Here is a 12,687-nt window from a genome sequence, read left to right as displayed (position 1 = left end):
TACCAGACAGTCATTAACAAGTTTAAGATACAGCCAACACGAAATTAAAAAACGACTACAGAATTTATGCCAATATTTGGTTTAAAATAGCGCCGTGACAGAACACAGTATTTTTACAGTCTTTTTCATGTGGCAAAATTCATCCTGTAAAAGCCCCAGTCAGTAGAGGAGTCATATAAAAAGTCACGTGTCTCACCTTGACTCCAGTGAGCATGCCTGTTGTGGACACGCTGAAATCCAGATAAGCTATCATCTCTGCTGTGGGCGGCTTATAGATCTGTGGAGGCCGGCGGCGAGGAAGGTCATCTGCAAACACAAATAATGCGGGTTTTACAGCGCTGTGCACAAAGTAAACTTAAGATAATATTGAGCAATGATATAGAATAGGATCCAGCAAGCAACAACTAACTCAAAGTTCACCAAGCAGGTGTCTATTCACAAATCTACCCACTGAGCAACTTGAATAACAATTGTAGAAAGCAGTGAAATGTCCAGCTTTCTGTTTTATTGTCTCAGTGTTGCAGATTCAAACAGTCCACAATAACCTACGCCAACTTCATCTAAGCTGCCTCGACTGCGACCCACAACTAATGAACCCTGTTCCTGCTTTGAATCTGACACATGAGAAAGTCAAGCGCTGTGAATAACGTGTGCTTAATTTGGAGTGTGTTCGTAAATAACAAGAAACTGCAGGATTTAAAGTTTTGTCATATGTTAAAACTGAACAAGGGAAAAAGTGTTTTATTTTCTAATTATCTTTTCGGCGTGTTTGCTTATTTACAGCTTTCATGGCTGATTTATTTAAAAATCATGTTGATGGACCATTGAAAACTATAGCATAGCAAAATGACAGCAAACCGTTATAAAAGCAGCTCCCTCAGTCACAATGGGGCACTGCAGCGGGCAGCTACACACGTTTGCTTTTGCATCGGATGCCTTTACATTGGACACAACCCCAAAAAGGATTTGTGTAACCTCCGGAGACCAAGTAATGGATCTTTTCCTTGTTAGGCAAATGGGTAAACCACTATACTATGAAGCTACTAATAAAAACAAAGAGTCATTAACCTTTAATTTTTGATTAATTTTGATCAACATTCTGTTAAATACGATAGTTTATAATAAACAAACTTTTATATTTACCAGAATATTTACCTAAATGAATGAACTGTGAGGACAGTGAATCGTCTTTCTTTAGAATACCTGACTTTCCCATTACTGACTTATTATTCATAATTCTTTGATACAAGGATTAATAACTGAATACTAACTGCAAACTTACATCTGAGTTGCAAATACTTGACGGTGTTTATAAAACATTAAAAATAGCTGGAATGTCTCAATCATACCAACTGGCACCACAAGGGGGGGCCTGATTTGGCCCATGGCTTGTAACCAGAGCATCATGCAGTACTCAGATATGTTCAGGCTTGATTAACATACTAAGAGTATTTACTACCTGTGTCAATGATTGTTGGCCAGGTTTTAACATTAACAGAGGCAGCTGCCTCTTTGGAGCGCAGAGTCCTCATGAGGTTTTGTGTCGTAAGGATGCACGCAGCTTTACTGACCTGGTAACAAAACACATTTGAATGGGAGCGTGAACAACACAACAGTCAGAATCATTTTTGTTGTAAAATTGTAAGCAGCACATTCCATCAGCGGGTCGATTACAGTTAAAAAGTGGAAACTATGATGGACACTGTAACTGGACCCACTTCATGAGCATAATTTGCTCTCGGAATCAATGTAGCTTGTAAATGGAAATTATTTCAGGAAACTGGATGCCATAAAGATCTGTTAAAATCTAATGAAGCGCAGAGAGGCGCCAAGTAGTTGCAGAGTTATTTTTGGTGAAAGCATAAGCAGAAGTGATCCAGTGTATGTACGTGTTTTTTTTTAGTCCTAATATCTACACGAATGAGATCCTGCTTAGGATTAAATGAAAGAACAGGCATAAATGGATGTAACCACATGCACTTACGTCAATGATCATGCGGACAGTAGGCAGCGTGGCTGCCAGGTTCTGAGGGTGCGGAGGCCTGACGTTTACAGGAACACATCCAGCATAGAGACAGCCGTAAAAAGCAGCAATCAAATCGATCCCTGAGGGAAAACAAACGGAGGAAAATCGTTTCATAACAATGATGACGGAAGGAACGCTTAGACATGGAGCCGGAGGTAGAACCCACCAGGAGGATAGAGCAGCACTACATTCTCTCCTGTGTTGATGCTGCCTTTCTCAGTGAGCGCTGCAGCTATCTTCTCAGCTCGCTTATGAAGCTGGACACAGGTCGCTGTCCCCACTGTCACACCCTGATGGACAGGTGACAGTAAGGTTACTATGATATATTGTTTTTGTCAATCACATAGATGATGTACGGCATTTTGCAGTGTATGGACAGATCGGTTTGGTACCTTGGCATTAAGAAGAATGTAGAGAACGTGGTCTGGGTCTGTCTGTGCCCTCCATTGTAGCGCCTCTGTCAAATACTGATGCTGTTATTAAATAAGAAACACAATTACACACTGTAAACTGAGGGGTTTTTTTTGTTTAAGTGTATAAAATATTACAAACCCAGCCACTGAGGGTAAATACAGGAAGGGTGGTGTTGAAAAAAAGAATTTATTAGGGTCTAAATTTAAACTAAACAAAGCGGTGCTTACACTAAGTGTGCTGTCTGAGAGCTGTCTGGTATAAATGATCTCAACAAGAATTTATAGCACACTAAGCCAATAAAGCTCTTATAGTAATGAACACTAACTTAGGATGTGAAAGGTACATCAGCAAAAAAAAGGGGTGACATTCATGGAAGGTGCTTATTTTCTGAAATACCAAAAAATTAAAAACCCATGCAAATTCTTGCTTACGTCAGAACTGAACGAAAGCACACAAACTAAAACCACAGTACAATACAGATTTGAGCATGACCAGAATAAACGAGGGTGGGGAACATGCCAGAGAGGGTCGTGATTCTTACCATCACGGTGGGCCACATACAGAGCTACATCCAGAGAGTGACGAGAGAAGAGAGAAAGAAGAGTCCAGATTTTTCTATAAAACTGAGCTCTGGCTGAGGTAGAGCCATTTTTACAGTGGCAGCTGAAATGTTTCAGCGTTTCCTATTTTAACACACTTTGCTGAGCAATGCTGTTAATCACATGCACAGGGTACCTGCAGCTTCTGAAAGACTTGCATTTAGCACTTTTGAAAAACAGGAGTGTGGTTAGAAAGGGTACGGTCACACTGCAAGAATCAACGCAAAATTCTGATATAGTTCTTGCATACATTCATCCATTCACATTGTCATTTATTGCAGATTCCAATTAATGTGCAGTAGATGCCTGAACATTTCAACCAGTGCCAAAGAGTGCCAAAGAGGATGAGAAGATGAACATTTTCATCTTCTCATCCTCTTGCTGGCCACTTCTGCCAGCAATTTGATCGAAGCTTGGGTTATCAGATTCGGAGTTCATAGTTCTTTTACCTTTCGGACCAGATCCTGATCTTCAATCAGACCGAGGTCTCTCCCTGCAGCCTGGGCAATCCTCTTTCCTGCCACCAGGTTTCCCACCATGACAGATGCAGGACCGACACCAACTACAAGACAAAACAGTCCGAAAGAGATAAAGTGAAATAAAGTAGGAGGCAAAAACAAGACAGGGAGGCCAGACCTCAAAATTATCAAAGCTGTGTGAGATCATTTTGACACAGAAACAAACAAAAGGCAGCATCGAGAGAAGAGCTTTGAATATCATTCAAGAAGCTTGGAGAACTATTCCTGAAAACTACTTTTTCATCCATAAATACATAAAAAAAAAAATGTATACTTTATTGATCCCTGTGGGAAAATTCCTCTCTGCATTTGACCCATTCACTAAGTGAAGCAGTGGGCAGCCATTGGGCACTGGGGAGCAGTGTTTAGGGATGGTACCTTGCTCAGGGGTACCTCAGTGTAGCTGTTCAGTGGTTTCGAACCCCCAACCTTCCGATAATGGGGCCACCACTACTGAGCTAGCCCTGCCCCAAAAATGGCAGGAAAGCTTGTCTAAGAGAGTTCAGACTCTGTTTAAGACTGAAGGTCGTCAAACCAAATACTGAATTGTTAGAATAGTACAATCACTGTTTATTTAGATGTCATGCATGTTTGCACATTTCAATAAGTTCCTGCTCTTATTTTGCAGTTTCCGAGCAAAACACCTAGAAATGAGGGGTGACTTAAGACATTTGCAGATTACTGCATACATATCCTTATGACTGCACAGCAGACCCATAGGTTTCCTACAAACTACATCTATTAACAGTCTCTGTGCCAGACTCCATTTAATAATTTATGCTAAATATGTTTAAAATATGAACCTCCTCACCGAGGCTTCGTTTGGCATAATCTTGTAAGAAATTGATGGGGATCATTTTCAGTCATGTTGAACAGAAGTTTGTGTCAGACAGACCTACCTGGCTGCTTCTGGCGGGGCTTGGGCAGGTTGGTGACACAGGTATGGGGACACATTAGGATGTTGCAGGGGTGGAGATTGCCCTCTAAGAAAAACTGCTTTGTGTCGGAAATGTGGATGCCACCCAGCGGCGTTTTTGGTAAGGTGTTCGCCGGGACCAGAGCCAAGCAGTAGAGCCCCACTTGGTGGATGCTATCAATAGCCTACAGATGAAACCAAGCACTGAGATTAGCTTTGCTGGGTAATGCTCTATATGACAAATGATTTTTCGATAACTCCAAAGACTGAAGATTATATTGTAGACACACTGAATGGAGGCTTCCATTCAAACGCTGTGGCTGAATTTACCTGAAGCACCCGGCTCATCCACTGGAAGCTGTCCTCCTCGCTGGCATCGGGCCTCTGCTCTGCCACAATTACAACCCTCTCATCATAGAACACCGTGACTGAAAACACAGCGATCCTGACACACACGAGGATACACAAACTCACTGAAGATTAGCCAGAAGACGTGGAAATCAAACACAAATGAGCAGTTTAAAGCATACAGAAATACTTTATCTTTCAATAATCCCTCCAGTTGTCAGTGTGGGGCCTGCTGTGTTTCCTCTATACCACTAGATGTCAGTAGTTATAAATAAGATTTGCACTTGACCCACCAAAGAGCTCTAACATTATTTTCTTTAATCGATGAAGAAGAGTTTTGCCTCACCTGCCACGGTACACAGTCTTGACCGGCTCAACTGCAAGAGCTGTGGCCACCAGGTCGTCGGCGTTGTGTCTCCGCCCGCTCACCATCAGCAGGCCTTCAATCTTCCCCACCACGAAGATGAGACTGCCCTGTACGGAGTAAGTGATGCAACAGCAGGGTTGTTATACTGTTAGTGAGAGAGACGAATGGTTTCAGGTTGCCACAGAAGTGCTCTAATGAAAGAGTCCTACTTACTGGGCCAACAAACCCCAGGAGTCCAGATCGCACAAATGGAATCTCTCCAATGGGAACTCCGTTAGCGTTAACTGGTATCACCTGGGCACGACGACGCAAAGAAAGAACAGCAAAACACACAAAAACAGAACCAGCTTTAACTGCGTCCCTTACTAACGATGGTGGCAGCATGTGCAGTTTGAGTGTTGGTTATTCTGCTTTCGCACCTCAAAGGTGTTTTTGGTGAGTCCAGGCAGGCCGTAGTACATGTTGCCTCCTGCACGGGAGTTGATAATTATCTCTCCAATTTCGTCTGTTTTACACAACTGAGGCGGTCCATCTGGCTTAACGATACACATCAGAGCTGGAGGGACAAAAAGGCAAAGTTAAGAAAACACGGACTTCCTAATTTAAAATAATTCCCTTGATAATTTTATCTTAGACGTATGATTTTAAAAAAAGTCCCATTTTCATTCTTTGTTGCGTACATGTATTCAGATTTACATGTTTTCTGTTATTTTTGCAGTTTAAAAGGATTGACTGGATTGACTGAATGTGGGAAAGTGTAGACTTTCAGCTTAAATTTGAAGGGAATTTAATAAAAGAGTGTATTACTTGTTTTAACAAATAACAATTTTTATATGCAGTCCCCTATCTGAGTGTCATAAATATAAATGAACAAATTAACACAGTTACATCAAAATATTCATTTTAAAGACTTTGCTGAGGATCCTTTGCAGGAAATGGCTGCACGATGTCAGGAAGCAAACAGATAACACCAAAGAATGAGTTTCCTCCTTTGGGATTCTTTGTTGCCAGGCCTTTTGCTGCAAATTTTTTTTATATTATATGGTTCTTTATGCCTTCAGTCTTGCGTTTCTTTACCTTCAAAAACTCCTGGGTTTCATTTTAGCTTAAAGTACAAATTCGTCTGCTTAACCACAGATGCACACTTATGCATCAGACTGGCTCCAATGTCTAATCTTTGTTTTCTACTGCTGAGGCTTATGAGGGGCTTATGAGGGGCTTATTACAGGCTTGGATAATGACATGTCTGTCTCCTAGAGGTTTGATAAATGTTTTTTTTTTCTCTTTATGATGGAAAGGATCCCATGATCACTGACCAAATTAGTCCAGGTTCAAGTACAACAGTGCATCCTTTTACCCCCCTCATTATTGTGCCAACGTGCTAATGTCCCTGCTAGTTCTCTGGTGGATATTGACCTCCACTGAGAGCTCCTTTAGTGCATGTTGTGGGTTCACAGATTAAGCTTTTAAAAATGAAATGTCACACTTGGAATCACTTCCAAACCTTTGATATCATTCATTTATGAGGAAATATTAATGAATAGGCCGAGTCAAGTTTTCGTATGGATTGTCCAATTACACATGAGCCCAGATAAACAGGGCACTACATATATATATATAAAAACGGCAGTTGTTGGTACAATATTTTACTTTGACCTCCTAAGTGAAAACTTAAAGTCTGCATATTCATTACAAACTGTAACATGAACAAGTGTTGGTATATAGCCAAAATAATAAATGCCGTTTTCAAAAACCCAACTGTTTATGTCATGAAGTCTTAGAAATAAACAACTGCCATGCAGATGATCAAAAAACTGGAACATTTTATCTGGATGTTGAAAAGAAGAAGATAATTATTTGAATTTCTAATTTTCTCTCATATGATTATATTTTTGAACAACCTTGTTTGCCTTGTTGCACGTTTTCTTGGAGACGTGCAAAAGGTCATACAGAAAGATTTCAGAGCTGGCGGCAACTAGGCCTATTACATGTTTACACTATAACCACGTGGTTATAGTTGGTCAATATTGTAATCTCCTAATATGTATAGAAAACTGTTTGTTTTTTTTTTAAGTGTCAGTCGTAATGGTCTCTTTTTTAGCAAATTAATTACAATCAAAAAAACAAATGCAAACAAAAAGCCATTTATCATGCAGCTTTTCTTCTACCCTCACCTCCAGGCATGACGTGGCCCACATCTTGTACAGTCAGAGCGGAGTTCTTGTCTTCCGTGTTCACCCTGATGACACCGTGGCTCAAGCCACCCATGGAAAGGATGGCACGGGCAGGGAGAGGCGCACCAGGCACTCCGGGTCTACACGAGTAGACAGTTCCCAATCAAACATGGATGTTTCCATCTGTTAGCCATCTGCCTACCCTCTTATGAACAACATCACATATAAATTCTGTCTAGTTGGACTGAAATACAGACTGTGAAGGTGACTTGTGTGAGACATGAAAGAATAGAAAGAATTTGGTTTTAATCTTCTTCTGGTTTTGCCTTTAAGTTTTCTGTAATGTTTAACAACATCCAATAAGAACAGCGAATATAGGTCAGTGAGTTACCTTCGTATAGCTACCGTCATGGCCTCTGGAGATGTGGCACAGGGGCAAATCACCTCAGGCTTCAGCCCATGAGACTGGAACTTGTTCAGGAAGGCATCGCAGGAAGACACTGACCCTGGAAAGCACAATTTTAAAAGTGTGACATCTAATTTGGCTTGTTGGAAAAGACCCAGTTTTACAAAGCAGCGATGGCTCGGGACATACTCACAGGGATTAGCACCATCAGCAACAATGAGCATTCGTAAGGAAGCCAGGCTGATGTCTCTCTGCTCCCGATGAGCCATCATGGCCCAGTGCAGATCACGGCACTTCACCAGAGCTACACGAGCTGCACAACAGCAGGAGTTCCATGGAGTATTATAAAATTATAAAATCATTTTTTAATACACTTCGTCTCAGAGTAAAAGATAATTTACCTTTATGGATGTGGACCCTCTGCACCCAGGAGAGAGGACAGGCTTTCATCACTGCATAGGGAACGCTGATCGTGTGTATCCTGTTCATTACAGCCTGCAATCAAACAACCTGATTACTGGAGGTTGCAAATAAAAAAACTGGAAGGGATTTTTTTCCTTCCAACTTGACAAACAACACAAACAGTGAGAAACCCATTTTGTGATGATTTTGCTCAAGAAATCTCTTTCATTAGTAATTTAACATTTTACATTTACTGGAGAATTTATAGTTCAGATATAATGTGCACACAAATTAAGACATTGTACATGCACCTAACTGTATATGCAACCTAACCTAACCTAGAAATCTACAGCTAATGACACTCACTGTGAGAACTCCATGCCATAAGCCCATGTCCTTTTTGAAGTCCAAGACATTCACCAAAGTTTCCCCTTAAAACAGAGACACAAACACACAAGTGAGGTTGGCTATGTCTAAACAATCTACACTGAGACATGACTCAAGTTGGGATTTGCTGTTATATAAATAACATGGAGCTGAACCGAAATAAAGCTTTGTGTAATGGATGATGAACACACTATCCTTCTACTCACCCTCACAGTAGTTGCAGGCCTGAGTCAGTGATTGGCAGTGGGTTAACATGGCCACTTTAGACACAGCCACGCCCACCACTGTGCCCTCCTTATTTGCTTTATACTACAAAGAGATGAAGCAACAGATGAGCCACAACACACCAGACTAAAACGATGCTTTAAAGTATTTTTGGTACTTTGACAGGATGGAATAGGTTCTAAGAATGAAGCAACAAAAGTAAAAAATAATAATAATAAGCACAGCTGTGTTACCTCTATATATGCAGGGTCAGTGTTAGCAGTGGGAATGTGCGGCTGCCAGTCTTTGGATGGTTTCGTCAGGTACTTTGAATCTGTTATCACCCACTTCATTCGAGGCCAGCCTAACAGAGACAGGGAAGATATGCATCACACAACAATTTTGAGGAATATTTAATTTCTTTAAAAACAAAAAACAACAACAACAAAAAACCTCACAAGTATCCTAAAAGCCACCAAAATTGATCTGAATTACAACCCCAATTCTCCCCAAAAAATGGGATGCTGAGTAATGTGTAAAGAAAAACAAAATGTAAAAAAATAAACTCACACATAACACAGAAAACATGTCAAATGTTTAAACTCAGGCATACAAATATTAGATCATTTTATATTTGGATGGATTTTGTAACATGTCTGAAAAAGTTGAGATGGAAGAAACAAAATGATGGAAAAGAAAGTTATGCTGAACTGAACTAACTGGGTCAGTAACACGAGTGTGAATCTGGAAAAAACTGAGACTACAAATTGTGGAGCAATTTCACAATAATGGTGTAAACTATGTAAACTTTGAAGACTTTGAATAGGTCATCTCCCCTCATCTATATAATATCATCAAAAGATGAAGAGAATCTGGAGAAGGGACAAGGCCAAAAATCTATATTGGATGCCTGTGATCTCTAGGCTTTCAGGTTGTACTGCATTAAGGCGTGACTCTGTCATGGAAATCACTGCATGGACTCAGGGACACTTCCAGAAATCACAGTCTGTGAACACAGTTCGCTGTGCGATCGACAAATGCAGTTTGAAGCTTTATCATGCAAAGAAGCAGCCGAAAGTGAACATGATCAAGAAAAAAGTGCCGTCTTCCGTGGACCAAAGTGCTTTTAAAATGGACTAAGGCAAAGTGTAAACCTATTCTGTGGTCACATGAATCAAAATGTTGTATTGTCTTTGGAAAACATGGATGCTGCATCCTGTGGACTAAAGTGAAGAGGGACTATCTGGCTTGTTTTCCATGCTCAGTTCAAAAGCCTGCATCTCTGAGGGAATAGAGCTGCATTGGTGCCTTTTTGGAAACGGTATCTTTCACAAGTTTAAAGGTGCCAACAATGCAGAAAGGTATATGCTCCCATTAAGACAAACACCTCCTTCATGGAAGGCCTGAAGACAATGCTAAACAGCATACTGCATCTATTACAACAGCTTCATAGTAGAAAAGTCGAGGTACTGAACTGGCCTGCCTGCCTGCAGTTCACACCGTTCACCAAATGAGAACATTTGGCTCATCATGAAACAAAAAATAGGACAAAGAAGACCCAGGACTGTTGAGCAGACAACATTTCCTTCCAAAAGGTCCAGCAGCTGGTTCCTCAGTTTCCAGATGTTTATGGACTGGATGCCACACAGCGGTACGCACAGCCCTGTTCTAACTTTTTTGATACGTGCTGCTATGAAATGTTACTTTTTCTCATTTAAAACATTTGGTCTGTTTTCCAGGTTCTACTGTGAATATATAATAGGAGTTTATGAAATTTGCAAAACAAAGCATCCCAATGTTTTTGACATTAGTGTTGAATTAGACAAAGGTTGCTTTTTTTTTTTTAAACAAAACAGGTATTCAGGACATTCAGGACAGAACTTGCTTGCTGACCTTTAAATTGTAGTATTTCGCCCGTGGGGGTCTTGGGTAGGCCTTTCAGGCAGATCTCACTAGTCAGAGCCAGACCAACGCCACAGCTACCGAGCAGAAAACCCACCTGGCTGATACCTGCATCCTAAACACGTCACAAACAGGACAACAAGAAAGCACTCAGATTTTTGAACATAATCAAAACATAAAATTAAAGTTTCCTGTGACGGTTTTTATACCTTGCGAGACAGCGGTACCTCAATAGGTACAGGTATAACTTCAGCAAGGAGGCATCCATAAAATGCCACCCAGAACATCCCGGGGTCACTGTTGGGGTACACCAGCGCCACCTACCAAGACAGTTTAGTTGGACGTTAAAACCAGCACATTCTGGGGCCTGTGGTCATTTTAATTAAGTAAACTCTCTTCCATATCAGTCGTTTTACGTAACAGGACATAATAGACATAAAAGCAGCATAGAAGCAGTGTGTGAAAAACTATTTTCACACACTCTATGTGCTGTTATTTTCAACAACAACAACAGCAAAAAATCTTGCCTCCCACAGAGGCAGCAGCAATAAATCGGGATACAGTCAATGTTCATTGCAAATACACAAGTTAAAAATAAATAAGTGTGCTGTAAATAAGTGTGATTTTTCTGAATGTGAGCTCTTACTCGGTCTCCTGGTTTGAGGATTTGCTCGTTTTTAGTGCCCAGTTTGTTCAGGAGGGTGTACGCCAGCTTCACACTGCGACTCCACAGCTTCCCTAACGGACAGATGGTAGATTTTGGGGGGGGGGGTTAGCACCTTTAGAAAAATATAATGTCAAAGAGTTTGCACATTTTTTTTTACTATTACTAGGTTTTAAAATAATAAACATATATAATGTTATCTTTCAGTCGTCACAATAAGTGTTTATGACATTAAATGACATATCATTTTACTGACTTGATGACGCTACACTTCTCTCTTTGAATCTTGTGTCTCACCATAAGTCAGTGTATAGAGTGGTTTGCCCGTGATGTCGAGAGCAGTAAGGGCAGGGCTCTTCCCCTGAGTGGCTCCCCAGCGAGCCAGCGCTGCCTGCAGGGCTGGGGGCCAGTTACTGACCACTCCCAAAGGCTCCCCTTTCACTGGGATGATCTGACGGCCCTCTGGCTTGGGTGTGTTGGGGTCCGGTTGGGGCACTGTGAAAGAGAGACAACAGGACACTTTTGAGTATATTAGAGACTAATGAGATGAGATATCACAGAGGTAAAACCGGTCTATGCGGGGTATCAGTTTCCTCCTACACGGTTTCCCCCTTTGTTTCCTGAGCTCTCATGTTACCTGCTTTTTTTATTTACTATACATACACATATATATATATATATATATATATATATATATATATATATATATATATATATATATGCCCAAGATTTAGCACTATCTCCTTATTTTAAAATAGATTTTTATCAGTGTTTTGCTTTACATCACACAAATTTGAATTCCAAAAAATCTCATATATAAAGACACTTATTTAAAATGATTTACAAATACAAAGCACTTTTCTGTCACCAGGTTGTGAAAAATGGTTCATTTGTAGACCATTTAATTTATTACCAACATATTACCTGTTAGGGATGCCGACTTGATTCGTTAATTATCCTTATTTTGTGTTTTTACTAACATTTTCAAACTTTAAAGCCAAGTACAAACAGCCTTTTCCTCATAAATAGCTCAACATAATCAGTAAAGGATTAGAAAAATGTTTTGGAACTGTCAGAAAAGCAATCGCTCTAAAAAAAATCCAGGAATCTCTGTATATCTCTGTATGTCTCTGCATGTGTCTGTTCATCTGGTTTGCAGGGAATCCGACAGAGTGCAGTGTTGACTGTGAGCTACTTTCCTTATTCACAAGGGGTCACTATAGCAGATAGAGCCATATATTTTATGTGGCAGTTTTTACACCAGATGGCCTTCCTGACGCAAGCCCAAAGGGATTTTTGTCTCCTCCAGGGAGAGAAACCAGGGATTGTCGCTTGCTAGGTGAGTGCATGCACCACTGTA

General features: G+C 40.6%; 1 protein-coding gene across 5 annotated transcripts in view; it reads right to left on the bottom strand.

Moving 5' to 3' along the window:
- dip2bb (DIP2 acetate--CoA ligase B (putative)b) overlaps positions 1–12,687 on the bottom strand; it is a 44,268-nt gene that overhangs the window by 6,720 nt on the left and 24,861 nt on the right. For 3 of the 5 annotated variants that reach the window (XM_085158913.1, XM_085158914.1, XM_085158915.1), the window contains 22 exons: positions 11,625–11,822; positions 11,310–11,401; positions 10,873–10,983; positions 10,655–10,778; positions 9,016–9,125; positions 8,764–8,866; positions 8,537–8,601; positions 8,170–8,263; positions 7,962–8,081; positions 7,754–7,868; positions 7,363–7,502; positions 5,608–5,744; positions 5,402–5,482; positions 5,168–5,295; positions 4,804–4,918; positions 4,457–4,658; positions 3,489–3,601; positions 2,419–2,499; positions 2,193–2,316; positions 1,985–2,106; positions 1,460–1,571; positions 197–306 (listed from right to left, as the gene is read on the bottom strand). In XM_085158913.1, the coding sequence (XP_085015039.1) occupies positions 197–306; positions 1,460–1,571; positions 1,985–2,106; positions 2,193–2,316; positions 2,419–2,499; positions 3,489–3,601; positions 4,457–4,658; positions 4,804–4,918; positions 5,168–5,295; positions 5,402–5,482; positions 5,608–5,744; positions 7,363–7,502; positions 7,754–7,868; positions 7,962–8,081; positions 8,170–8,263; positions 8,537–8,601; positions 8,764–8,866; positions 9,016–9,125; positions 10,655–10,778; positions 10,873–10,983; positions 11,310–11,401; positions 11,625–11,822 (2,597 nt within the window). Of the gene's footprint in view, positions 1–196; positions 307–1,459; positions 1,572–1,984; positions 2,107–2,192; positions 2,317–2,418; positions 2,500–2,981; positions 3,006–3,488; positions 3,602–4,456; positions 4,659–4,803; positions 4,919–5,167; positions 5,296–5,401; positions 5,483–5,607; positions 5,745–7,362; positions 7,503–7,753; positions 7,869–7,961; positions 8,082–8,169; positions 8,264–8,536; positions 8,602–8,763; positions 8,867–9,015; positions 9,126–10,654; positions 10,779–10,872; positions 10,984–11,309; positions 11,402–11,624; positions 11,823–12,687 lie in introns of all 5 variants that reach the window. The other 2 variants (XM_085158911.1, XM_085158912.1) reach the window with 1 other exon arrangement.

The sequence above is a fragment of the Neolamprologus multifasciatus genome, chromosome 5 (genome assembly GCF_963576455.1).
Source record: "Neolamprologus multifasciatus chromosome 5, fNeoMul1.2, whole genome shotgun sequence".
Classification (NCBI taxonomy): Eukaryota; Metazoa; Chordata; class Actinopteri; order Cichliformes; family Cichlidae; genus Neolamprologus; species Neolamprologus multifasciatus.
Note: the sequence above shows the minus strand (reverse complement) of the source record. Positions and strands in the feature narration are given on the sequence as shown.